This window comes from Chionomys nivalis, chromosome 19 (genome assembly GCF_950005125.1).
Source record: "Chionomys nivalis chromosome 19, mChiNiv1.1, whole genome shotgun sequence".
NCBI classification, from domain to species: Eukaryota; Metazoa; Chordata; class Mammalia; order Rodentia; family Cricetidae; genus Chionomys; species Chionomys nivalis.
In genome coordinates, this window is record NC_080104.1 from 17,966,120 (window position 1) to 17,994,080 (window position 27,961).

The 27,961-nt window shown below is 39.0% G+C and overlaps 1 protein-coding gene across 2 annotated transcripts in view; it reads left to right on the forward strand.

Moving 5' to 3' along the window:
• Window positions 1-26,611, forward strand: part of Tfap2d (transcription factor AP-2 delta) — a 49,357-nt gene extending 22,746 nt beyond the window's left edge. For both annotated transcript variants that reach the window (XM_057751794.1, XM_057751793.1), the window contains 3 exons: window positions 7,817-7,958; window positions 11,397-11,510; window positions 26,279-26,611. In XM_057751794.1, the coding sequence (XP_057607777.1) occupies window positions 7,817-7,958; window positions 11,397-11,510; window positions 26,279-26,498 (476 nt within the window). In that variant the 3' untranslated portion in view covers window positions 26,499-26,611. The remainder of the gene's footprint in view (window positions 1-7,816; window positions 7,959-11,396; window positions 11,511-26,278) is intronic.
• Window positions 26,612-27,961: the final 1,350 nt, after the last annotated feature.

Consider the following 27,961-nt stretch of genomic DNA (forward strand, 5'->3'; position numbering starts at 1 on the left):
ACCTCTGGAAGAGCAGCCAGTGCTCTTTAACCACTGAGCCATCTCTCCAAACCCATAAATATGTATTCTTATGGCAATGTGGGTAAGGCATTTTCATGGGAGCCTCCCTGCGTTTGAACATAAATCATTTATTCTAGGCTTTTTAATGTTTGCTAACTTGATAGATTAAAGAAAATCTCTCTTAAAATCTAGAATCAACACATGCTCGGAAATTTCTGAGCTTTATTTTCTATATACTGACTTTGTGTTTAGAGAGTAACTTTTGATATTTTCAAATTCTAGAAAACTGATTGTTGCAAACCTTCTTTTTTTTTTCCGAGACAGGGTTTCTCTGTGGTTTTGGAGCCTGTCCTGGAACTAGCTCTTGTAGACCAGGCTGGTCTCGAACTCACAGAGATCCGCCTGCCTCTGCCTCCCAAGTGCTAGGATTAAAGGCGTGCGCCACCACTGCCTGGCTTTGTTGCAAACCTTCTTAACCCCCAGATTTTATTTGTTTACTGTTACAGGGATATGTTGCTTATTTAAATCTTTTGATTTAAATTCACTGTCTAATAATTTCAGCCATATATGCTTAAAATGTTCTTTAAGCAAAATCCCTATCCCATTACCCTCTTTTATTCCTTTCTTCTCAGCATTTTCAGGCATTTGACTTGTCTGTTGATGAAATCATATTTCTCACGTAGTTTTTGAAGTTTTAGTTTTGGTTTTAGTACCTTCAGATTCAAAATTACAAAAGAATCATCCCAGTTTTTCAATTACTTTGTGGTTTAACTTTTTATACTTAAATTTTGATCCATCTGGATTTGTTTTGTTCTTGGATATATGGTATAGGTCCAACTTTACTTCTTTCCAGATGGCCACCCAGTTGTCCTAACACCTTTTATTGGTAATCCATCATTTCTCTACAAACTTGAAAAACAAGCTACACCTCACTACATTTCTCAATTTGAGTGTTCTTTTTTAATACAGCAATGTCTTTGTTTCCTTAATTATACTATTTTTATTCCTATTACCACATTCCCTGTTTTGTTTCCAGAATTTATATCAGCCAATTTTGTCAGTGTTTTAAGAACATACAGCTAGACGGAACTCATACAACTTACCAGTAACTTGGTGACTGTTTTTCCATAGTGTAACCCACAGAATTCTTATAGGGAGGATTATGTGTAGTCCATCTGCATAATGCTTTTCCCTCCTCCGAGGGGACAAATTTTCAACCACAGCTGAATAGAACAACTTGAGGAGCTTTCGGGGAAAAGCTCATGCCTTAATACCAGAGATTAACTGATGTTGGTGAAATCCAGTGGGTTTTTTTTTAAAGCAAAAATATGAGTTAGAAGTATAGAAAGGGTTCAGAAACTATATCTTCAAGTGTTGCTTGTTTTATTAAATAGCTCCACTGACATAATGATAGATTCTTGTTTGCACGTGTATGTATTATGAAGTCAATCTTTCTAGCAAATTTCTTTGGTTTGGTTTTTGTACAATATTTGCTGGAGTGCCTCACAGGATGATTATGATAAACCAATAAAATATTTGAGTGACTGGTTGTCGCAGGTCAGGAATTCTGATCGTGGCAGGGCATTGGAGGAGGTGTTGAACAAAACACAATATGGTTGCCTGAAAACGGTCACCACTTATCAAGAGAAACTCTCTGGTTATGAGACATGTAGTTATGTCAAAGATTCAGTGAGGTGGTGCTTAGACTGCTCTCCTTTCAGAATAAGCTAGAACACATAGCAGAAATATTAACTTTGTGTTTCAGCTCTAGGATTTAATGGTAATTTCATATTACAAGAAAAGTTATTTGCAGATCCTTGCAGTGCAGAGCCATGATCACAGCTACTCCGGATACTGAGGCAGGAGGATTACAAGTGTAGGACCTGTCTTGGCTACAGAATGACTTCAAGGCCAGATTGGGCAATTTAGTAAGACCCTATCCCAAAAATGGAAAGTGGAAAGGGTTGAAGATAGGAAAGAGAGAGGATTCAGTGTTAGAATACTTTCTTAGAAAGTGCAAAGTCTTGGATTGAATCTCCAGTAGTGCAGGAGAAAGAGAGAGAGACAGAGACAGAATCAGAGAGAGAAGGGGGGATTTATTAATATAAATATCTAGGTTTAAAACTTGTCAATGAAGCTGGGCGGTGGTGGCGCACACCTTTAATCCCAGCACTCGGGAGGCAGAGGCAGGCGAATCTCTGTGAGTTCGAGGCCAGCCTGGTCTACAAGAGCTAGTTCCAGGACAGGAACCAAAAGCCTGTCTCGAAAATAAAAAAAAAAGAAAACCTTGTCAATGCTCATAGGTACTCCTTGAAATAGCCTGCTCTTTCCCCATACATGAAAATAAGATTGAAATCATATGTGAAGAATATTTAAAATATATGAGTTCTTGTTTTTATTACATGCTGCAATAGTATATTAAAACTAATTTTGTGGTAATATTTTTACAGTGACCATTGGTAGGGTTTTCTAAGAAATTACAAGGTTACAGTTTCATTTCCTACAGACCGTTATTGAAATTTTAGTTATAGAAATCACACTTTTCCTAAAATAGAATTATTTTTTTAAAAAATCCTTCATGGCAATACACAAGTTTCAAAAATCAGGTGTGTTTATTTCTAATTTTAAAGTAAATCCAGGTACTGGAGAGATGGATGTGCCATTACGAGCCCATATTCTTTTTCCAGAAGACAAGAGCTCAGTTCCCAGCACCCACATCAAACATCTCAAAGTTGCCTGTAACTCCAGTTGCAGGAAATCCCAGGCCTTCTGGCCTAAATACATGACATAGTCCACAAAGACACACACATATACAAGTGAATGAAAATAAATCTTTAAAAATAATAAATACAGATCCATTCCTTTAGAAACTCAAACCTCAGTACAATAGTCAATTGACTTTTCATCAGAAAATACTTTGCCATTATCTTTCCCTTAATTGTTTTTCTAATATTTTCTCCCAGAATTATACTTTTGCTTTGATGTATACAGAAACGAATCCCCAGAGACCTGGCAAGCAAGTTTTATGCTGGAGTTCGTCCCATGTTTTAGAATCTCCCTGTACCTGCTTTTTAAGATCATTGTTTACTAATATCACTTAAAACACTTTATCATCTCTCTGTCTCTCTGTGGCGACCCATTTTACAGATGGGGATGGGTTATCAATTGGCACATACACCTAAAGCCTTTGCAAGCCTTGAGCTCGGCAGTGTGGACTTTTCAATTGAGACATTCTTTTCTATTTATTTTTTAATTTCATTTTGCATTCCAACCACCGTTCTTCCTTCCACCCCTACTCCTGACCCTCTTATTCCCTCCCCCATTCCACCTCCCATCAACTCCTCCCAACTTGTAAGAGCTCCCATGGGGAGTCAACAAAGTCTGGCACGCTAATTTGGGGGAAGGACCACGCCCCTGCATTGAATCTGAGCATGACATCCCACCATAAGTAAAAGATTCCAAGAAGCTAGCTCATGCACCAGGGATAGATCCTGGTCCTACTGCCATGGATCACTCAGATATTCCAAGCTTCACCACTGTCTACCACATATGGAGGTAGGTATTCCTGCCATGAAATAAAATTAAGCTAGTTTTCAAAGTTAAGACATCACTGTTTGTGCTTAAAGGGTAGATGCCCAAGTGGCACAATAAATTGAAATAAACAGAAAGTTTAAACCCACTCAGAACCACGGAATCTTACCTCATCCTTTAGAGAAGGTGTTAGTGGCCACAAATGAGACAGAAAGGGGAAATGTTCTTGTTCCTTCCTAAGGATGCTCTCTCCACCACAGGTAACTGCCTATGGCTCAGAATCAGAGAAACTCACAGATCCTTTTTTGCACAAGCCACTCAAAACTCAAAGATGCTTATCCATATAATTTTGTTTTTCTTAAGCCTGTTGACACTAAGTCATCTGCTATAAAGGATTCTGCTTTGTATGTTACATTGTTTTAGAATACTGTGTTTTAATTGACACATGCATTATCTATTCATTCTTAGATTTCCACACACAAGGCTTTTGTGGCATGATACACACTTCTAAACTACATATCAGAATGTCTTCACTTGCAGCTTCTTTGATGTAGCATCACTATAGACCCTGTAACAATGTTACACTCCAAGCTACAGAAAGCAGTGAACAGAGCTAAGGGAAGGAAGGGTGGGGCTGTCGATGTAAATGTAAAACAGCAGCTTTTCTCCTTAAACTGGTTTTAAAACTACCACATAGTGAGAGTTTTGCATAGAGTGGGACTAATCATCAAGGACCAGATTCTAGCAAACTCAAGAGGCCTGCCGCCATCCTCCTGTTCGCACTGTTTATGGGTTGCTGGTTCTCAGCCTGTGAGTTGCCATCCCTTTGGGGATCTAATGACTTTTCCATAGGAGTTGCCTAAAGATCATATTTTCATTATGATTCATAACAGTAACAAAATTACAGTTACGAAGTAGCAACAAAAATAATTTTATGTGTGTGGGATCACCACAGCAGGAAAAGGTGTATTGAAGGGTTGCAGAATTAGGAAGGTTGAGAAGCACTGAACTATGTAAAAGTCTCTGGTAAAACGTTACTTAAGTATCTGGATCTGTGTGAAGGATGGTATGTGTGGCTACTCTGATATATGCAACTTGGCTTGCTATATAAAGCTGCAAGAGAGCGTGGTCCATGCTGTCATTGAGCAGGTTTGAAGTGACCTTTGCACTTAAGAACTGCACATTTATCCTCTGGTCAGATACAATAACATTCAGTATTTGATGGGTCCAACTTTTGATCTTCAAGTGTGAAATTTCACAAATAATTCATTTTGTCATTTTTTTCTAGTAAAAGTGATCACTACATAACATTGCTATGTCCTTTAAAAATCCTTAGTTCATTTTTTCAAAATATAAATATATCTTCTTCCTGAATCAGGGCGATAAACTGTTGATAACCAACATTTTAAAAACGCTGCTTGTTCCTTGTAGCATTACTCAAAACAATGGCCCCCATTAAATACTGAATACACAGAGACCCTTCATATTTAGCCACAGCATCTCTGTTCTAAGTGCAGGGAAACTTGATGTTTCCACACAAGTACTCAAAGCGCTCATTTCTGGTGTGTGGGACATGCCTTAGTCAGCTAATTGACAAAACGCTGTCTGTACTGATAGGCTTGTTTCATTGAGAACTTCCCCCTCATTGAGTTAGGCTCTTTTGCAAAGTTCTAGAAGAGGTTATCTCATACGGTGAGAACGAGATAAATGTTCATAACATGCATGATTAGATAAGAAAATCACTGGCGAGGCACAGGGGATGTACTCACTCATATTTGGTTTCTAGCCATAAATAAAGGACATTGAGCCTAGAATTCGTGATCCTAGAGAAGCTAAATAAGAAGGTGAACCCAAAGAAAAACATATAAGCATCCTTCTGAATATTAACCTTCATCAGGCGATGAAAGGAGACAGAGACAGAGACCCACATTGGATCACCGGACTGAAATCTCAAGGTCCAAATCAGGAGCAGAAGGAGAGAGAGCACGAGCAAGGAACTCAGGACCGCGAGGGGTACACCCACACACTGAGACAATGGGGATGTTCTATCCAGAACTCACCAAGGCCAGCTGGCCTGGGTCAGAAAAAGCATGGGATAAAACCAGACTCGCTGAACATAGCGGACAATGAGGACTACTGAGAACTCAAGAACAATGGCACTGGGTTTTGATCCTACTGCACGTACTGGCTTTGTGGGAGCCTAGGCAGTTTGGATGCTCACCTTACTAGACCTGGAATGGAGGTGGGTGGTCCTTGGACTTCCCATAGAGCAGAGAACCCTGATTGCTCTTAGGGCTTACGAGGGAGGGGGACTTGATCAGGGGAGGGGGAGGAAATTGGGAGGCGGTGGCGGGGAGGAGGCAGAAATCTTAAATAAATAAATAAATAAATAAATAAAATAAAAAAAGAAAATCACTGGCAATATTAGCATCTATCAATAATAAATAAGATGTAAATATACTCACATCCATGAAGCTGCCTTATTTTTTCTTTTGCCATTTATTGCTATATGTTCACTTTGAAAATTCCAACCAGGTTCCCAACTACATCTGTCAGATACAGCAGTTTACCTCGCTGTTCAAATGCTCTTTTTTTTTCTGAAACAGACAAAAAGCAACCCTCAAAAATTTTAAAATCTTCTCTTTTTTGTATTATTTTAGCTTTAATTGTGTGCATCTGTGTATAGGGATGTGCACGTGAGTACCTGTGTCTGAGGAGACCAGAAGAGGGTGTGGGATCCTCTAGAGATGGGGTCACAGGCAGGTGTGAGCCACCCCATGTGCATCCTCTGTGAGAGTAGTGCTCATGCCCAACCGCTCAGCCCCTGCCCCAGTGCTCCACCAGTTCAGACTTAGCCAGTAGACGCAGAGCATATCAGTGAGGGTAACGGTGTGTCTCGTGGGTACAAATGCTTGCCTAGCATGTGTCCCTGACTTCATGATATCTTTTTCTACTCCTTCCCTCCCTCTCATCCAATGTATTTGCACATCATATCAACAAATCACAATTAAGGCATCTCTAGTCTTGTTTCTTTTATTTAGCATACTGCAGGGGGAAAGTCTGAAAATACTAAATATAGAACCCAGGTTAGTGATACCCAAACTGATATCTTTGAGAGGTGCGTGATATTTATTATTTCTTCTGGAAATAACATAGATAGATGTGTAGTACAATGAATACCTATGTGACAGAGCACACTTAGTGTATAAAGATTGGACATATGGGTTTTCGTTGCAAAATTCTTTCAACTTTGCTCTGTGTTTTCAAAAAAATGTGTCTGAGAAAAAGTTTTTATTAGAATATTTTAGCCATAAGAAAGGTTAAGAGTAATTTTTTTGTGGGGACTACTTCCTGAATATTAGTTTCTCAGTGTTCTGTGGTCCTCAACTGCCTTCCTGCTTTTTACAACTGTTAACTTTGTGAATGTAAATTTTCCAAACCAAAGGGCTTATTTTAAGTAGGAAAACCATTTTTTACTAAGGATACTTTAATGATGTCACCTAGTGTCTCCTATCAACCTAGTCTACCAAGCATCCTTATGCACTTCCAAGCGTCCATTCGTCATCTAGTCTGTTGTTCTGTGAGCACACCACGAGTTCAAGTCAGTAACGACTTAGAGTGTTACACTGGACAGCTATTAAAGAAGAGTCACATGATATTGGCACCAGCCTGATTTTTTTTCTTTGCTTCTCCGTGGAAAGGTTTGATAAAATATGTGGATATTGGGTAACCCTGCTCCATGTATTATGCACATAATAATAATAATAATAATAATAATAATATAATTGGTGTAACATTTAATTTTGCTAAGTGTAACAACTTCCAAAGTCTTTTAAGCTCATTTCTGGATATTTTGATCAGTCTCATAGAGAAGTCATCAGAATGATTCATCTGTAGATAACAGACGTAGGACTGAGCAGCAGCAAAAGGTTATATCCAAGGAGCTTTTCTCTTTGTTGTTGTTGAGTAGAATCTTGGAAGTCTTTTTTCTGTTATGCCATGAGACATTCAAAGGAAAGAGTCAAAACTCTGAGCCCCAGTGTTTGCTCTCTTTTCTTCTCAGTCGTCCACGGGTTTGCCTAGGAAGTTCTCTGTCCCTTTGTTTTCGTCAGCATTCCTCACAGGTGACATTCCCTCCCAATTTTATTCTTGCATCATTTAAATTGGATAGAAATGAAATGATGCATCTGAGCACAGCCCTGTGTGAGAACTGGGGAAAGGCGGCGGCAGTGCTGTTATAAGGTAGGGTATCCTTATGACACTCACCTGTGCTTTCTGCCAACAGGCGAGGCTTTGCACTTGGCTCGGGATTTTGGCTACACGTGTGAAACGGAGTTTCCAGCTAAGGCAGTGGGAGAACATCTCGCCAGACAACATATGGAACAGAAAGAACAGACAGCACGGAAAAAGATGATCCTAGCGACCAAGTAAGTGCTGTCGGGATGTCTCTGTGGACCCAAATCCCCAGTGTTCCTGTTTCCTTTGACTAAAGACAGTCTAGAAAGCCAGAATTCTCTAAAAACAAGGGGGCTCACACTCCAGAATATAAACAGATTCACCAGGACTCTCTACCATCTGTACCAAGGCATCAAGGTTCACATGATTAGACATGGGGCTATCAAAGAAATTCTCAGATATACAGAAATTAGGCCAACTATATGACTCCACAGCTAAAGGCACTTACTGTCAAGGCTAACAAACCTGAGTTTAATCCCAAGGGCTCCTATAATGAAAAAAGCAAAAAGAAAAAAGCAAACAGACTGCTGCAAAATACCATCTGACTTCCGCTTGTGTGTCACGGCGTGTGCCTGCACAAATACACACACATTCACACACACAGTGTAAAATATAATAAACGTTTTAAATATACATGTACTACAAAATTCTTTCAGTGAGATATCCAATCACTGATTTGCTTCTGCAGATTGATCCATATGACTCTTTGCTACTTTGATAAATAGTAGATTTCATTGTGTTTAAGTATAATTTATAAAATACACAGTTACAGATAAATGGCATTGATTAGGTACAGTTGCCTTCCTAAACCATCTTTATTTCTTCTGTTTGGCAATTGACCAAATATTTTGGTATAATTTGGATAGTTGTTTAGGCAGAAAGATAGAAGCCAGACACATTTCGAACTAGACATGATTCTTGCTTACTTGGTTGATAGAAAACACAAGAAAGTCTCATCACTAGATTAGAAACCAGTACACCTCTCATTTGATGGACGGTAAGCAAAGTCAAGAAAGTTAGTAATCTTCACTGTCATTACCTTAACAGCCATCACCAGTAGAAACACCGAACTTTAAATCCAGAAATCAGCCAAAAAAAAAAAAAAAATGTTACCTCCTTAAGGACAATGACGCAAGTGATAAAGTTAGAATGCTGTGAGTCACTGAAGATCATCTGTTACATAATTCATAATATGACACTTTGTTTAGAGACAAAAGAGCCTTTCATATCTAAGCTTCAGAAACAAGATACGAACTAAGAATGAAAGTAGTCAGCATGCTAATTCCGTAACTGTCCTAGGCAGAAGGTGGTAATTAGTGCTGAATCCTGCAGAATTGTCACCTGTGTTTAAGTACCTCCACTGTCTGAGGTCAGCAAGTTAAGGGACAAGACTGAAAATTCAACCGGGAGCCCGGCTGCTGCTTCTGCTAGAGTGTGGTGTCCTGGGCTGCACACCAACAGAGTTCAAGCTTGCCGAGCTTTCATTTCTGTCTTCAGTGACCACAATGGTTATAGTTCCCAGAGTAGTTAAGACAAACATAAGCCAGGCTTGTAAAACTGTAAATTAATGTATTCAGTGACCCAAATAGTCATCAGTGTTTAGTTGCTTAAAATTTGTTTCAATCTGAAAGAAAATTAAGACTTGATTTGAAGTTAGTCTAATCTTTGTGTGTGGGGGGGACTGTAATGATGGGCGGCTGCACAAGAATTCATAACATTTGTAAAAAAGGAAAACCTGGGGTATGAGGCTATATTTATGTTTTTTTTACTTAGAAATCTAAAACAAAAGTAACAATGTTTCACTCTTATGTAAGATAAAACCCTGGAGATGGTGGCACTACAAAATGTCTTCAAATACATAGGTAAAATTTCACTCAACTATTAAAACTCAACTAGCATCAAACCTATCCAGTTTCACTTCAGAGAAAGGGGTCCCATTAAAACGAATAAAGAAAATTCTCAACAGTCCACTTGGCAAAAAAAAAAAAAAATTGAGTCTTACTCTTCATAGGAAAAATGACCTCTTGCCAAATTCAATAAAATTTAGCCATCAAACAGCAAGAAACCACACTGAAACTTCATCCAAAGTGAATCGCACTTTAGAACACTTTGCCACTTTAATACTTTTGTTACCTTTATTTGTGTGTGTGTGTGTGTGTGTGCACGCACGCGTGCACTCATGCCGGGGCATGCAAGTGGAGGTGAGAGAACAACCTTCAGGGAGCTGGTTCTCATGCTCCCCCATGTCTCAGAGGTGCGTTGCTGAACCTCACCTTCTGAGACACCTGCCCAGCACTCTTGTCACTACTTATAAATATTTGTTGCTGCAACAAATGTTTCAGAGCAGAGCTGTCACTGCCTTCATGAGCATCCGAGATGATTTGACCTTTCTATATTTGCTGTTGATGACATTCAAGGCCAAACCACTGTATTTCACAGACGCCTATTGTGAAAACAAGCATACGTACAAAACTGTGTTTCCCCTTAAATATCAGGTGTTCTTGCCATACATGAAGAATGCTTTCAAGACATTTCTCCATGCTTATTGACTTTATTTTATAGCTTCTATGTTAATTCACTGTATTAGATATTTTTTATAATTTTCTGGCCTGGGAAGATGGCTCAGTGGGTAAAAATCACTTGTCCCTCAGCATAAGAACCTGAATCTGAACTCCCAGAAGTCACATAAAGCCAGTTATGATAGCATGGGTCTAAAATGCAGTGCTCCTGTAGTGAGAGAGGAGGCAGAGACAGGAGAATCCTAGGAGGATCATGAGTCAGCTGGCCTTCTGCATGCAGGAGCAAAAACAAGAGATACTTTTGTAAAAATGTGAAAGGTGACGTCTGACACTGGGGGTTTTCTCTGACCTCAACAAGTGCACACCCCCATACACACACTAAAATGCACACACACGCATGCACACGTGCACGCACACCATAAAAAAGATTTTAAAACAATATTTATTTAAGTGTTACATTTCTTTACAATTATGCGATCATTACAAAAGCTTAACCGTTAGTCATGACACACAGCAAAGTTTCTGATTAAACAGAGGCTAGAATTCATAGTAAGACAAGAAAAGCGTCAGAAAATTCTCTGTCAAATGCCAGCTGAAACTGGTGAACTTATTTTGGAGCGAGAGATTATCTGCTTCAAACATTGAGGCATGACAGTGGTCAGAAGTTAATTATATTGCAATATTGGGAAAAAGCACTTTCAAAAGTTGACTTGAATTATGGCTTTGAATAATTCAAGCCTGTAACTTTAGTTAAATTTGTCTACAGATGTGATGTACTAAGAACAAATTGTAAGATTTTAAAAGATGAACATTAATTACAGTTCTCTCATATGAATTTTCTTTTATCCTGAGATTAACATGTAAAGATTCACTTTAAGAGTCAACGTGGATCCAGTGTCTGGAACCAGCTGTTTGCTGGAACCGTTTTAGCATCATCCTGTGGTCCTCAGCACCAAAGTCACTGCATGCTGCCTATGGAACTTTAGACTGCTGACTGAAACATCCTTCCTATCCCCTTTAAAGTAGGGAACAGACTTTGCTAGATAGTATCATGCAAAACTAAATGTCCATTTCAAGAGTTCAAATTCAGTTTTGTGCTTCTCCTTGTAGACAAATTTGTAAAGAATTCCAAGACCTCCTGAGCCAAGACAGATCCCCGCTGGGGTCCTCCAGACCCACCCCCATTCTAGACCTGGACATCCAGAGGCACTTAACGCATTTCAGGTAAGACGGGATTTCCCATCTGTTCAGATTTGGAGTAGTTAAACCACACCCACCCCTCCAGGGTTTTGTATTGGTATCGCAGTTCCAGTTAAAGATATACTCACATGATAAAACAAAGACTGCAGCATACTTTAGATTGGATAATATGCCAATGGTATAAATGTATAGTTTAGATTCTGAGCCTTGGAAGTCTGAGAGCGAGGTGTGGGCAGATTCAGTATCTGGTGAGGGTTCTCTCTCTTCAGACCCTTTAGCGGCTGTACTGTGTGATGAAAGGGGCCAACAACTTCCCAGGAGACCCTTCTTAAGAGCAGAAATCCAATCTTCTGTGACTTAATCACCTCCCGGGGCTCTTCATCTTAGTATTATATTGAGGTTTAGTTTCAATACATGGATTTGAGGAGACACAGACACAAACATTCATGCCACAACAGTGACAGCTTGAATTAAAAACAAAACGACTAATTGAAGCATTTTAGAACAGAATATTTAATATCTTTTTGTATTTTTCAAGAAACAATGATGTCATGAAAATTAATATGATTAGATCGAAGAACACTAAGAAGTTTTGGACCAGGATTCTGAAATCTTTTAAATGGTTACTTACGATGTAATGGTAAATTGTTAAATGAACAGACATGACGAAAGTTCACTAAATATCATTGACAATTTTAGGAGTATATTAGTAATTTCTACATACTTAGAAAGTATAGATGACTCTTAAACACGGGATCCTCAAATGCATTATTAACTGCACATTTTACGTTTCAATTTCTGAAATACTTTGGAAATAAATAGAATTTTTTTCTGGCAAATTTACTCTCTAGATGTAATAGGAGCAAGAAAAATGGTCACTGCTTAGTGCTTTTCCATTTCAAACTCTAGAATTATAGTGCTATGCAATATTTCTCCTTCATAGAAAATATTTCATCTTCCTTGAGTTATCATTTGGTGAAAAATATAAGCAATATTAATAAAAGATTGGTTCACAAGCTATGGTGGTGGCCACACATGTAATCCCAGTATTTGGTAGACTGAGGCAGCGGGTATTGGGAGTTCAAGAATAGTTCATGGTCCACTAAAGAGACCCCATGCAAAAATGAACAAACAAAAAATAATAATCATTAGGATTAAAATGTTTCCAATACCTGCTTAAGTTCTTTTCTGAGGTTGAGAACAGTTTATTAGATTTTAAGAAGAAAATTCCAGATGGTCAACCTGTGAATTATTTTAAAATATTTTTATTTCTTTTATCTCTTTTATTGAAAATATATTTTTTCTTATTATATATCCTGATTATGACTTTCCCTCCCCCAACTCCTCCTAGATCCTTACCACTTCTCCAGCTATCCAAATCTATGTCCTGTCTCTCTCATTAGAATACAACCAGTCTTATAAAAATAATTAATAGTATAATAAGTAAAAACAAAGCAGAGTAGGACAAAACAATGAAAGAGAAAGCTGTTTAAGACCATAAGGCTGTTGAAGATGATACACAATTATCTACATAATAGGTGCTGAAATAATGTTGGCTGCAAAAACAGTATTTCAAATGCAGTTATCTGCCGGGCGGTGGTGGCGCACGCCTTTAATCCCAGCACTCGGGAGGCAGAGGCAGGCGGATTTCTGTGAGTTCGAGGCCAGCCTGGTCTACAAAGGGAGTTCCAGGACAGGCTCCAAAGCTACAGAGAAACCCTGTCTCGAAAAACCAAAAAAAAAAAAAAAAAAAAAAAATGCAGTTATCTATCTTAACATATCACAAGTCTACGCAAGATTCAGTAAACATAATCTTTCCAGATTCTGAAAAATGAAATGAAATTTTTGCCCTGGCAATGCTGAAACACATGTGGGCAGCCCGTACTTGGCAGTTGTGTTGAACTTGACCATACTGGGTTTCATGGTCTAAGTTGATGAGGACAGATTGACCAGGTCTCTTCCTCAAGAGGGCACCAGATCTCATTGCAGATTGCGTGAGCCACCATGTGGTTGCTGGGAATTAAACTCAAGACCTTTGGGAAAACAGGCAGTGCTCTTAAGCGCTGAGCTACTTAGGATTTATTTTTCAAAATTGCACCTGACATCGAATACATTCTTTTTAGAATTTTACCTGCCCTTCAATGGAAATAGTATGGACAAGTGTAATGAAATGAGGAGAAAAATCAAATGCCTAGGTATTTCAGAGTATAAGATTTTGCAATCAAGAGAGTGATTTTTAAACCTAGGTCTCTTTAAGTGTGAAGTCAGTTGCATGCGGGTGGCTTTCAAACCTTGGTTTGGGTTTTCATAGATCCTCTGTACTATGTGTAGTAATGAGATAAGGAACCTAAATTTAGCACTAAGTAAATGTGTGTTGCTTGTTTCCACCAATCATGCCAGTTGAAGAGAGACTGACATCCCAGTATTATCTTCACAGTTGTGTTTATGTACACATTCAAGAGATTTGGAACTGTTTACAGGTATTAGATTCAGAAGTTAATAGTTTTTTCTTTAAACCCAAACCGGGGTCTAAAAGAAACTTGTAAAGTTACAAATTTACTATTAAGATACAGAGAATCAAGAGCCTCCACCATAAAAAATGAGAAGCTTATTTCTACTTAGGAATGCTGATGTCTTCAACTGAGGGTGACCTCACTCTTCTGGCCCAGAGTGAAATCAGCTTTGACTTGAATATTAGCTTCTGTAAGAAATAAATAGGTAGAAGAGTTGCATATTCAGTACAGACATGACTGGCTTGCTAATGTGTTGATACTCGTGCAAACTATAAACCTAAATGTCACAAAATTTGTGTGTGTGTAATGTGTGCATGTTTATGTGTCTGTGTAAGTGTTAATGTGCAAATGTGCATGAGGAGGCACCAGGGGAGGCTGTCTAGACTCCTGCTTTATCACACTGTACATTATTCCCTTGAGACCAGGTCCTTCAATGAACCTGAAGCTTGCTCCTTTGGCTGCCTGAAAAGAAATCCTCCACTCTTTATCCCCCACACTGCTGGAGGGTACAGGCCTTGGTCCAGACATATCTTATTATGTGGGTGCTGGGAATCAAACTTAGATTCTCATTCTTCAACAGCAAGGAGACAGTCTTTTCCTGCGGGCCATTTCCCCAGCCCACAAAATTCTTTGAGAAAACTTCAATTTACTTATAAAATAACAAGTGAGTAGCTCTCCTATGTACTTTACATGCTCTTTTTTTTAAACCTCCCTCCTTAGAATATGGTAACAGGGTAGTGTTTGCCAGGGAACTAAAGAACTAAATATCCATGCTGTAGTGGTGGCTCACACCTTTAATCCCTGCTCTCCAGAGGCAGAGGCAGGCAGATCTCTGAGTTTGAGGCCACTCTGTTCTACAGAGGAAGTTCCAAGAAAATCAGAGCTTCACAGAACAACCCTGTCTCAACAGAACTAAATAAGATAATTGGCTGCTCCTACTCTCAGGAAAAATGAGATTATAGCTGAGATACGAAAATCACAAAATAAGTGGCTTTAGATTCTCAGTCACAATTTGAAACATAAAACTATATATTTAGTTGAGATGGTGGTGGTACATACCTTTGATCTCAGCACTTGAGAGGCAGATGCAGGTGGATCTCTGTGAGTTTGAGTCTAGCCTGGTTTACAGAGTGAGTTCCAGGAAAGCCAGGGCTACACAGAGAAACCCAGTCTCATAAACATAAACCAAAACAAATAAACAAACAAAAAACCCAGTTACATGTTTAAATGTTCTAACTCCATACTTAATAGCAAAAATGTACAGTAATAGTTTTAAGAATGATTAATAAATATAGTAATTAATAGTGATTTTGCAATAGCAGCATTTCTAAAATTTTAATATTTATATGTTGAAGATCTTGAATATCACAGTTGTGATTTCTTGCTTATTTTGCTTTTTAAACATTTGCCAGAATTTTCATTTATTCTTTCTTACATTCCAGATTGTTTATTGTATAAAGCTCACTGCTTTCTTAGGATTCTGGAAGTCACCGGGGTTAGAATTTATTTTAAAGCAAGTCTCCTAAAGTCTATCTTTTCTAAATCGTACTAAAAATATAAAATTTACATCCTTTTCCTTTTTCAGTAGGATCCAGCTCTAGAGATAAGCATATTTATATTGTTGTTTGAACAAGCTTCTAGAATTTGTGTTTTACAAAACTAACGCATTGTATCTATTTAGCAACTCCACCTATCCCTCCATTTCTGGCCTCTGAAGGGTGCTCTTTTACTTTTGATTTTTGTGACTCTGATTGTACCTAAGCAGATTATACAAAAGGTGTCGTTTGTAACTAGTTGTTTAATCAGGCACAGCTCACTTCAGGTGCATTAGTGTTGCCAAATATGCCATAATTCCCTTCCCTTTAAGGCTATATAATTTTCCAATATGAGTGTAAAGCCTACATCTGTTATATACATTACCTACGGATAGAAAGGTGAGGAGTAAAGTTTCACAAAGCTTTGCATTTCTCAACATCCTCTCCAAAAGTTCCTGTTGACTTAAAAAAATAATAAACATCCCCTTTCACGCACATTTAACTTGCATCTTCCTAATGACCAATGACTTCGAACATCCTTTCTGAAAATTGTTAGCTATTTGTCACGGACTTGTAGTCAATCTTCTCGGGTTCCCATTGGATTATTTGATTCCATGCTGACCTGAGGTACTTCACTGTTTATCTTTACAATAACCTTTTATATATCAAATACTAGATACCCAATTTGCAAATTCTTAGCTTCCTAAGGTCACCTTTTTACTCCACTGAACATGGGTCCTTGAAGCAAAATTTTTAAATGTAGACTGTTTTTTTTTTATGTATTATTACAATGTTTGTCTGTGTTTTCTGTGTTATGTCAGAGAATGCTTGCTAAATCCAATGTCTTGAAGCCATCTCCTATGCTGTCTTCTAAGAGTCTCACAGTTTTAGATCTTATGTGTAGGTCTTTGATCCATTTTGTGTTAATTTCTGTGAGTAGCTTATAGTGCGCTGCAGCTTCATTCTTTCCCATGTCAAAATTATATCATTTTAAAGACAGCTGTCATTTTTAGGTAAAACCCAGATTGAAGGCTCCTGATGAAGCTTCAATGGGATTTAAATGTACCCACTATTTCATTTTGCATGTATTTTTAAAAGCAACAATAACATATTTTAACAAGAGGTTAGTAAATGTAGGCTCATTGACCAGACGTGGAAAGACTATATGGTTTATGGTCCTTAAACGTGGCCTCATAGCAAAATTGTCAGTTAATCTCCATTAAAAACCTCAAGAATTAGAGTCTATATGTCAAAAAATGGAATTCTGGGATTTATGTTATTTTCAAAATCTGATAGCAAGTTTTGAGAAACATAGTCCTTAGATGCTCCTAGGATTTCAGCATTTTTTTTTTCATTCTTTGAAAGAAATATGATTCTGATGCATTTTAAAGCTATTTGTGTTATACTTTATTTATTACACATGTATGTACACATGTTACGGCATGCAGAGAGGTCAGAAGACAGGTTACAGCAGTCAGTTCTATCCTTCTATCATTTAGCTCCTCAGAATGGAAAGCAGGCTGGACAGCAAGTTCTTTACCTGTCAAACCGCCTATCTGCCCCACAAATTCATTGTTCAGAAGAGCCAGTAAAAACAATGTAGATTTGTGACTTGGATAGTAGCATATTTAAAAGTTTCTGCATATATGATTTTGTTGATGGTCTGGGTAAAATGCACTAGACAAGAGTATCTCTTTTGTTGCTTTTTGCTGAAAGTGGCAATTGTGATGTAAATGGACTCAAGAGTAAAAGCATTGCAGTTAACACAGACAAGTTGCTGAGTCTGATTCTCTACTATTCTTAGTACTGGCTAGGAGAGGAGTAAAGAAAGAGCAAGACTGGGTAGGCATAGAGGATTCTGTCATTAGTAACGTCCGTCTACATTACTATTTTGTTTAATCAAAGTCATAGAGCAGATTATTAATTGACCTTATACCTTATCGGATTTTCAACTCTTGAGAGCTCTGGCTTCCTCTCCGGAGACTGACGGTATCCAGACAAAGATAGAGAGCGATCTGGCCCTGTAAAGGAGAAATAACTATCTCTAGTTTTTATAGCAGATGACATATCATTGTGCTCTGGAAAGCTGTGACAATAGCAGCGACCGCTCTGAGGACTCAGCCTTCGGAGACACTTGTTTCCATCAAAATGACAGGAGGCAGGTTTATTTATCATTTATCACTTCCCAAGTCCCACCAGCAGTGAGACCTGTCATAGGACACAGCAGACACCACAACGCCTTCCAGAAAGGGAAGCAATTTGACTGAAATCTGCAGACTACTCCCTTGGACTCCAAGTCTCCAGACCTAGTGATGTCAATTAGTGCGAGATGGCATCAGGCTTCCAGGAGAGGGCAGACAACTCAAGTCAAAACCACAGCCCGAATTTTCTGAACTCATGGTCCAAAGAAACTGTAACACGCTTTCCATTCTTCGTGTCTCATAGTCTCATAATCTCCTTGAGTATGAGGTCACAGGGGCACATGTGTTCATATAAATGAGACGTTAGAACAGTGCTAATGATCAACTCCGAGAGGACAGTCTATCAGAAACATGAGGAAGATTCTTCCTCAGCACTGACCTTGTCTAACAGAAATGTTAGTCAGCTCTTCTGCTTCACCGTGCCAGTGGAGAGAAATGGAAGGATGAGTGACTGGCACATTCTTCAGGAACTTCTAAATTAATGGAAACGAGTCATAATTCATACAGAGTTGGCTATTGTTGCTCTAATCTATAATCCCAGCGGTTAAGAGGCAGAAGCAGGAGGACTGGCATGTGATCAAGGCCAGCCTAGGGTATATAGTGAATATCAGGTGAGCCAGGGCTACATGTCATACTAAGACATTGTCTCAAAATAGAAATCAATCAAAACAAAAACCTATAAAGAAAAGAATGAACACAGTATTGATAATTACATGAGGCCAAAAGACTTTTGTCTTCTATCTAACCCATATCAAATGTTATGATTATAGTTCACTTGGGTCTTGGATATGTTTTCCACGGGTTTGCCTCCCAGGGTCACGAGCTGTGGAAGGGAAGTGATAGACATGCTTAATTCTCCAGTATGAGTCAAAGCATCTGCTGACACCTCCCTGTCTTCAGAAATGGACTCCTGCACCACTCCTGTTACGCTTCTGAACTAGAAAATATAGAGACGTGCTTGCGGGTGATTATGGCTTCCTGCTTGGGTCTCTGCATCGGGAGGCCCCTTCCATTTCTGACTTTTCTTCAGCATTTACATCTTCTCCGCAGCTTTGCTGTCAAGCTGTCACCCATTGCAGGCTTGAAAACTTTAATGACAGCCTGCTCTTCTAGATCTAACAAGTCTATTAGAAACATCTTCCTCCCATTGATAGGATTCCCTCTCTAACATCTGTCTCCTGGAGGGCTTCACACCGTCAATTTTATCCTGTTTCCGGTTTGTACAAACAGCTAAGTCTTCATGTCCCAAGATTCTGCTCCTGGTGTCATTCACTCCCATTCCCTTTGGTGTTCCATGTCAGACGGGCATCCCAGGCAATGGCACTGGCATGTTCTAAGTGCTCCGCTCTTGACAACATATGCAGACAACAGTCCCAGCCCTATTGTGAGCATCTTCACTTTCATCCACGGAGCCTTAAGTGCAAACATTTTATTCTTGTTGTTTTTATGTTTTCTTGTAATAGGATAATGGAGAATTTGCTTAAATCCTCAATCTAGGACCAAGACATCATAAAGCATACAGCTAATTTTGGCAGACAAGAGGCAAAATTCTCAAACTTTCTTCAGAGAGTTCTTGGGTCCTCAGGAGGACTTGGTGGAGAAGAGGACTTGCCACCAAGCCTAAAGAACTGCATTCCATTGTCAGCTCCACATAGTGGAGGGGCCTAATGCCAGAAAATCGTCTGCTGACATACACACATAAGCTACGGCACTCAAGCGTGTATGCTCAGAAAAAAATATTTAATTGTGTGGGGAAATTTTTCTTCTAGTCAATACAATTATTTTTAAAGAGTACTAGGAATCATCAGCCTGAGTTGGGAAGAAAAAAAAATCCCGTTTCCCACATTAACCTCTATATAAGGGTTGACAGTTAATTTTATCTTCAGCCCCTAAAATGAGGGTCACAGCCAAGTGCAAAGAGAAGCCCGTAAGGACTGAGGTCTGTGTTTGTGTCACAGTTATAAGGATTTTTACCGTCAAAAAATGCGAGCTTAAACTCAAGCCAGGCAAAGGCTTTAGCTTATTTAGCACCGAAGAGCTGCCATGATGTCCTTCTTTTATTAATCTATGTTAAATTATTTATGTTTCTTAAAATAAAGAAGGAAATTAAGAGACCGAGATGATTGCAGAAGCAGTGGGACATTCATCTCCTAACCTGATAGACCCCCATGGAGTTTACCTCCAAAGGGAGTTTTCAGAGTTCCAGTCTCACAGGAAGGTTCTTTAAAGTGTTTGCCAGCTGTTTTGGTGGAAGGACTTTTGACTGTTGTACCCGTACTGAATTATTGCAATGCACGACCACCTGTATTGGCTCCCTGACTTTTCTGAAGCTGAAATGTCGCTTGGCTCCCTGTTTGTAAAACTTGATCACATAAAGGTTTTGTAGCTACCAACTTTCCCTGGAACTGAAGTTCCGCAGCTGTTCTGGAGAAATACTGGAGACATTGAAGAAGACATAGCCCAGAGTGTACTTTAGCCCTAGGGAGACATATCCAATTCCCCAGCTGCATTTAAGTTGTATGGGAATAGTTTTTTAAGTACTGATACTTTGAATCTCATCCCAAACCAATTAAGTCAGGCTCTCTAGGGTAAGATCCACAAAATGAAATAAGCAGGCTAGGTAATTTTTTAATGTGTGTTTGTGGTTGAAGGGGAAAAAAAAACAGCTTAAGAAGTCATGGAGTCCTTGTGAGTGCTGCCAAGGCCACTGTAATGAGCAGCTTTGGGTGGTTCTCCACCACCAGCCACCAGGAAACCAAAAACCTTCATTATGTACCTTAATTAAACTCTATTTAATGAGATAAGATAATGTATAGAGGGAGTAAGTATCATCCGCTGGTTTTCACCTTTCCTCTGATTCCTTGTTTAGGTTACAAAAATAGATATCCCTCAAACTATAGCAAAAGTAAGCCCCCAATTCTTTTCCCAGAGCTAGGGTCTCTCTCCCAAGCTTGTATTTAAATGCTCTGTTGATTCCAGAAGATCAAATAAACACCTCATCTACATTGGTCCAAACAAAAGCAATTTGGCAGAGAAGACCCAGAATCCTTTGCAGGTATCTCCTGGGGTCTATTCCCAAGACATTTGCCCGGCTGTTGTTCCCATGATTGTAGTTGCACTTTTCTAGCAGAAATCACCTAGTACTGTAACACCCAGAGTCTCAGACTGCATTTCAATTTTGGTCTTCAATGAGGAAGTATGGGGAGAGGGCAGTGGGAAGCTGGTCTTCCCTTGCAGTCTTGCTGCTTGTTTGTAATAGGAGTGGCAGGCGGCTTCCTGCTACCCAGGAGGGCTCCCGGCCACTGGCTAGCTTTACCCAAAATAATTACATGGAAACTGTATTCCCTTTTTTTTTTTTTTTTTTTTTTGGTTTTTTTAAGACAGGGTTTCTCTGTGGCTTTGGAGCCTGTCCTGGAACTAGCTCTTGTAGACCAGGCTGGTCTCGAACTCACAGAGATCCACCTACCTCTGCCTCCCAAGTGCTGGGATTAAAGGCGTGCGCCACCACTGCCTGGCCAAAACTGTATTCTTTTAAATACTGCTTGGCCCATTAGCTCTAGCCTTTCACATCTTGATTAACCCATTTCTATTAATGAGTGTAGCATCACGAGGTGGTGTCTTACCGGGAAAGATCTTAACCTGCGTCCATCTTCGAGAGGAGAGCTATAGAGTCTGCTTGAATCTGCTTCTTTCTCCCAGCATTCTGTTCTGTCTACTCTGCCTACCTGATTTTCTGTCCTATCAGAGCCAAGGTAGTTTCTTTATTAACCAATGAAAGTAACACATAGACCCTCCTCCATCACTTGTTCACCTCCCATAAGCAAAAGCACAAGGAGCAGTCACAGGCAGCACTAGAAATCACAAGATCCATGATAAACAAGCACTCAAGAATGATGCAAGATAATGTAACAGCACAGTAGCAATAACAATCCACACTTTAACACAGTAGTAATAACAACCCACACTTTACTTCAGCCTTCTCAGACACCCGAAGAAGGGCAGGAAAGAGAAATGTGCATTTAAAACATTTTCTACATGGAAATTTGGAGGCGAAGATATAGCTCACTGCAAACTATTTTCTTGGCATTTGAAATGTTTTGGGTTCAAAGTCCACTACAGACAAAAAGAAAAAGTTGAAATCTTATAAATTAAATTAGCTTTAATCTATCTGAATGATTATTGCCTTTTCCTTTTGGTTCATTTCTCTGGTGTGTAGCCTAACAAAATGTACTGTTTTCAGCAATTTTTGTAGACTGAAAAAAAACGCTATTAAAAACCCATCTGCAGTTGGCAGTTACAACATTGTGACCCAGTCCCCAGAAGAAAAGTAACTTTTGCTTTATTTTACTTCCATTAGTTAAAGATTTCATTTTCCCACTGAAATTATTTTTCTTATTTTATACACTTTTTATTATTTAATTGAAAATTTACATACCCATCCCAGTTTCCACTCCCTCCCCTCCTCCCTCTCCTTCCACCTTCTCCCCCATCCCCCAAGCACTCCTAAGAGAGGGTAAGGCATGTATTAAAAATAAAGTGAACAAAGATTTATTTTTAATACATGCTAAGTCAGTGTTTGCTTGGTACGTGCAAATTGTGGGTGCCAGACACAACCCTTTTCAAGAAAGAATGGGATTCAGAAGAGATCCCAGGGATGGTTAAATAAAAACAGGCACATATAAAGCATTTTGGAAGGGAAGGACAGTTTGGCCAATGGGGAAACAACATGGTAACATTTATCCAGCATAGACTAGCAAAATGTGAACCATGCTTACTATATTCAGAAAGCTAAATTAGCTTTGGTTTTTCAGATAGGTGTTAACTCTGTTACCTAGATCTGTGTACATTCTGACTAAGCACTGATGATTGCAATATTTCAAAAATAAGCATGGGTAAGTCTTTGAACACAGTAAAAAAGAAGTGCTTGACCAAAAATTACACAGCTCCAGGGGATCTAACACTCTCTTCTGGTCTCTATGGTCAACAGGCCTGGAAGTAATGTGCAGGCAAACACTCATACACATGAAACAAGAACAAACCTTAAAATACATTATTATATGAATTTCTGCTGGGCATGGTGGTGCATGCTTTTAATCCCAGGACTTGGGCAGCAAGAAGCAGGCAAATCTTTTTGAGTTCAAGGCCAGCCTGGTCTACAGAGTGAGTTCTAGGGCTACAGAGAAAAAAAAACAGGGCTGCACAGAGAAACCCAGAGAGAGAGAGAGAAGAAAGGAGGGAAGGAAGAAAGAAAGAAAAGAAAGGAAGGAAAGAAGGAAGGAAGGAAGGAAGGAAGGAAGGAAGGAAGGAAGGAAGGAAGGAAGGAAGGAAGAAAGTTTGCAGGTAGATATTATGGAGAACAGGAAGTATCTAGGAGGTCTTTGAGAAATAATGAAGACAGAAGAGAGATACTCATAAGTCAGGTAGTGGTGCCGGGCGGTGGTGGCGCACGCCTTTAATCCCAGCACTTGGGAGGCAGAGGCAGGCGGATCTCTGTGAGTTCGAGACCAGCCTGGTCTACAAGAGCTAGTTCCAGGACAGGCTCCAAAACCACAGAGAAACCCTGTCTCGAAAAACCAAAAAAAAAAAAAGTCAGGTAGTGGTGGCCCATGCTTTAACCCCAGCACTTGGGAGGCAAAAGCAGGCAGATCTCTGAGTTCACAGTCTGGGCTACAGAGTGAGGTTTAAGGACAGTCAAGGGTACACAGAGAAACATTGTCTGGAAAAATAAACAACCAAAAACTGAGAGAAACTCATGATTATGTTTTAGAAAATGTGAGTTAAGTTACATGTAGTAAGTTTTATAAAAATTGCTATAATAATAATTTTTTGTCCTGTCAGGTCTCATTTTGTAGTCCTGGCTGGCCTGAAACTCTCTATGTAGACCTGGTTGCCCTTGAGTTTACAGAGACCCATATGCCTCTGCCTCCGTGGGAGACAGTAATTTACTATGTGACCCTGGGTTCCTTATATGTTCAATCCTCCTGCTTCAGTTTCTCAAGTACTTGGATTACAGGCATATGAAGGATGATAGCAAAACAAACAAGGCAAAATTATTTCAGGAAAAAAAAATGAGCGTCCACCGTTGTCAGGAAAGGAAGCTGTCTTAGAGGTTAAGAGCACTCATTGCTCTTTCAGGGGACCTAGGTTCAGTTCCCAGGACTCACATGGCTGCTGGAAACTATCTAGAGCTCCAGTTCCAAGAGATCCAGTGCTCTGTGGCCTCTGTGGGCACTGAAAGTACATGGTACACAGATCTAAACGTAGCTAATTAAAATGAAAGAATTACAAATGGATTTCTCAAAGGATAGGAGTCAAATATGCCTGAATAGAGAAGGACAAAATACAGAATATCTGGTTCCTCTGGCAAATTATTTAGCTACATCCTCCAAGTCTCAGTTCACCTGTAAACTAAAAATAGCTGTGTCTACTCACTGATGCTACAGGTAGGACATGTGAGGTGGCACAGATAGAGAACTAAGGATGAGGCCAGTATCATGTTCACAGTTCCAGTCCTGGCTGTTACGTTTACCATTTATTCATACTGACACTAAACACTGTAACCCAGCTATCGTAAATAAAATGCGCATGTATTTTATTCTTGGGGCTAACTGCCTAGCCCAAAAGGATCTCCTTGTCGAGTGCCACCATAATAGATTTACCTATAACTTCAACAACTCCATTGACCATCCATACTTCCTGTTTTAATCTCCTACCGTGTGTCTTTCCTGAAGCTGTCTCATTGTAGAAATTGAATTAAATAAGCTTGCCTTTTTCAGCATAAGAGAATGCAGAAAAAGCATACATATTTGATTGAAGTATAGTGGTACGTTATAATATAAATTTTATTGCAAACAATAGCTTAAAGTCTTGACTATTCTTATTTACTAAATTATCAGTGACCAAAGCATTGTTTTTCCTTTAAACATATATTAATGTCAGCTAAGGACAGGGTAAATTTTCTAAGCTATCCCAAAGATGACGGAAATTTCTAGAACAGCAAGAAGGACGTGCAAAAATTTTACTTTTGTCAATGAGTACATCACAGTTGTAAACATGAATAAAGGGCACTATGGCACTAATGGGGCCAGGACACCATAGCTTTAGTGCCACCCTCACTATTTTCATGGATTGATGTCATCGGCACCCAATATGGCCAATCCTATTAGCACTTTGACTAAGGTGTGTCAGTAGGCTAACTCAAATTCTTTGTTTGTATTGTTTAACATCTCATTTTTTGATAATAAGGATTATATATCTTGAGTGGTAACATACTAAGATGGGAGTATCTAATGAAAAACTACTATCATTATCATAACTTTAAAAACCTGTATTTGTACACAGTTAATAGTTCTATTTATTGAATGTAGAATATATCTTATATACTAGAATGTATTATGTGTTATAATATATGTCTAACGTGTGCCATGTATGCATTCTTTATTATTATAAGATACAAGTTTTGAAAAGAAAACTGACAGTATCTCTTCAGGACAATTTGGCACAAATGAGCAATCTGGATGGTTTTCTTCACAAGAGGGTTAATGTACAGCTATATATTTGTTCAATGAGAGACATCTTTCATAATTGGAAGTAATATTTATGCTGAGTTTGAAGCAACATTTCCCACACATACTTGCTACTTTCTCCTAGTTATCTTCCAAGCAAAAAAGGCAGCTTACATGTGATAGAGCTTTATTTCTCAATATCTCAGAGTCTAGATATAGATTCTTTCTACCTCCATCTGTCTCTGTCACCAGGGTGGTATCTTCACCTGTGTAGTGTATAGATCCTTCAAGAAGAAATTAAGGCTACTCAGTGTCTATATAAGAAATGAGAAGTACCTCTATCTAATTTATATCCTCCTGCAAACAGGTTAGTCTCTTATTCAAAGCAGTACAGAAGAATCTGACAATACAACCCTCAGGTGGATGGGCATATGACTCGAAAGGCACTTTTGCCATGAAAGGAATGAAGTCAGAGGAACCAGCTATCAGGCACACTCTGCCAACTCTGGTTCTCTTATGAGTCATTTTAGTTATACAAAAGGGCCCATAGTTTGTTGTAACAATATCATAGATGCATATGATATACTAATCACAACCACTCCTTACTACCTGACTTGCCAGTCCTCCTCCTAGACTCCAAGAGTTACTCTCAATATTGTGAATTGTCTTTCTCAAGTGCGACCTATGCCTACACATGCATACATAACATTCTCTGGGAAGCAAGATGTTCTTTGCTTATAGAAAGACACATGTTCTATCTGTTCCCTAATGAGATAAAGAACTGAGTTGTCTGTTACTCAGAGTTACTGAAAATATTTACACACAAAGTCTGTGAACAGTGAGTCTTTGTCTCAGTAGAATGCAAGCATCTTATTGATCTTATAGGTCATGGGGATTAATTTAATTGTATTGTTTCCCATAATAAAAGAAACATCGCAGAACACAGTTAAGTGTCAAATGGAATGTTCTGAATTACAGGGACTTTTTTTGTGTGTGTTCCAAATGATTCACCTATTTTTTCCTACTTCTCATTTCCAGTTTGATCACTCATGGTTTCGGGACGCCAGCAATATGTGCAGCTCTGAGCACTTTCCAAACAGTCCTCAGTGAGATGCTTAACTACTTGGAAAAACACACTACTCACAAAAATGGTGGTGCTGCAGACTCTGGCCAAGGACATGCCAACTCGGAGAAAGCCCCGCTGCGGAAAGCTTCAGAGGCTGCTGTGAAGGAGGGCAAAACAGAAAAGACAGACTAGAGACATCAAACAGAGTCTATTTCCAGAGAGTCTTGCTGCTCATATTTTTTTTCTAAAATATATATCATTGAGGGTGACTAATTTTCAGTGGACAAAATCTTTACAATCCCCAGCCCTCCATAAAAATAAAATCAAAATGGAAATTTAAAAAAATGAAACAAAAAGGACAAATCTAGAAAAATGGAAAAAAAGGAAAACAGCAGTGTAACTGTGTGATGAAATTGTTACTTTTGAATTTTATGTTATGATAAAACTCCTTTTGTGCACGTAGTTTATTGTTCTGAATTATATACACCGCAGTTTTCAAGCACGTCTGGACTTTGGAGGGGCAGCACATGCTTTTTTACAAGTAACTGATGCACTTTCTAATCCAGCTATGTAGTTAGGGATCAGAGAACATGACCAAACTGGAGTCTGCCACCAGTGACTGCAGTTCCAACCGTCCTTGACTTAACCCCTTCTCACTCAAGAGTGCCTCTTTCCATTAAACAGGCCAATCTGAAATTAATCCACTAGGACTTGTTTGGGGAACTGACAAAGGCAGTCAAGAACTTTTGCTCTGTGCACTGACAGCAGTTCTAAATATTTGGTCACCCCCAGATAACTGAATTATCTGTGCCTTGGTGGTGTTTAAAAATTCCAGAAACTGTCTCCCTTCTATCTACCATCCCCTTCTCCTTAGGCCCTCTCTCCCATTTCTAAGAAGATATTCAGAAGATTTATATGACTCTGTAGGGATGAGAGACAAACTCTTCCTTGCTAACCTTACAGTTCAAAGACACGCTGAACTTAGTACATGGGGTATATGGACACAGGAGAGGGGAGCTTTGCCACTCCTGTGATCTCAGTGGGATGCAACATTGTTTTGCCTGAAAATTATGAGAAATAGGAACAGTGGTATTTCTAAGAAGTTCTGCCTGTAAGACTTTGGGGTCCTTTTAAAGTACTGGTGTCAATGACTGTGTGGTTGAAGTGAGAGCTATGTTTTTTTCACTTCTTGCTACTTCTACCTTTTCCACATGTTCTAAACCTTTAGAGGCACAAAAGCATCCAGGCTATGTTCAATAAAGAAAACAAACAGAATAATCCCAGAGAAGACATTTACGTTGAAACCTTTTTGTTCTTACAGCTTTCTTGTCTTTTAGTTAAGACACTACACATGAGAAGTTCCTGACTGCAAAGGCCAGGGATAATTGAAAGAATGTTGGGTCCACATAAACCTGTATGTGTCAAGAAAGTTGATTGCCATCATGTTGTTCTAGCATTTCTACTGTTAACAATTAAGCTTCTATATAGGCCAATAAAAACATAGAACATTATGTAACAAAGGAATTATCTTCATGTGTAGACACTCAACACTTAGTATAGCATGAAAATATTATCCACTCAACATGTTTCAATTTTTTTTAAAATCTCTGCCACATTATAACTTCATGGAGAATATTAGCATTATAGCTAATGAG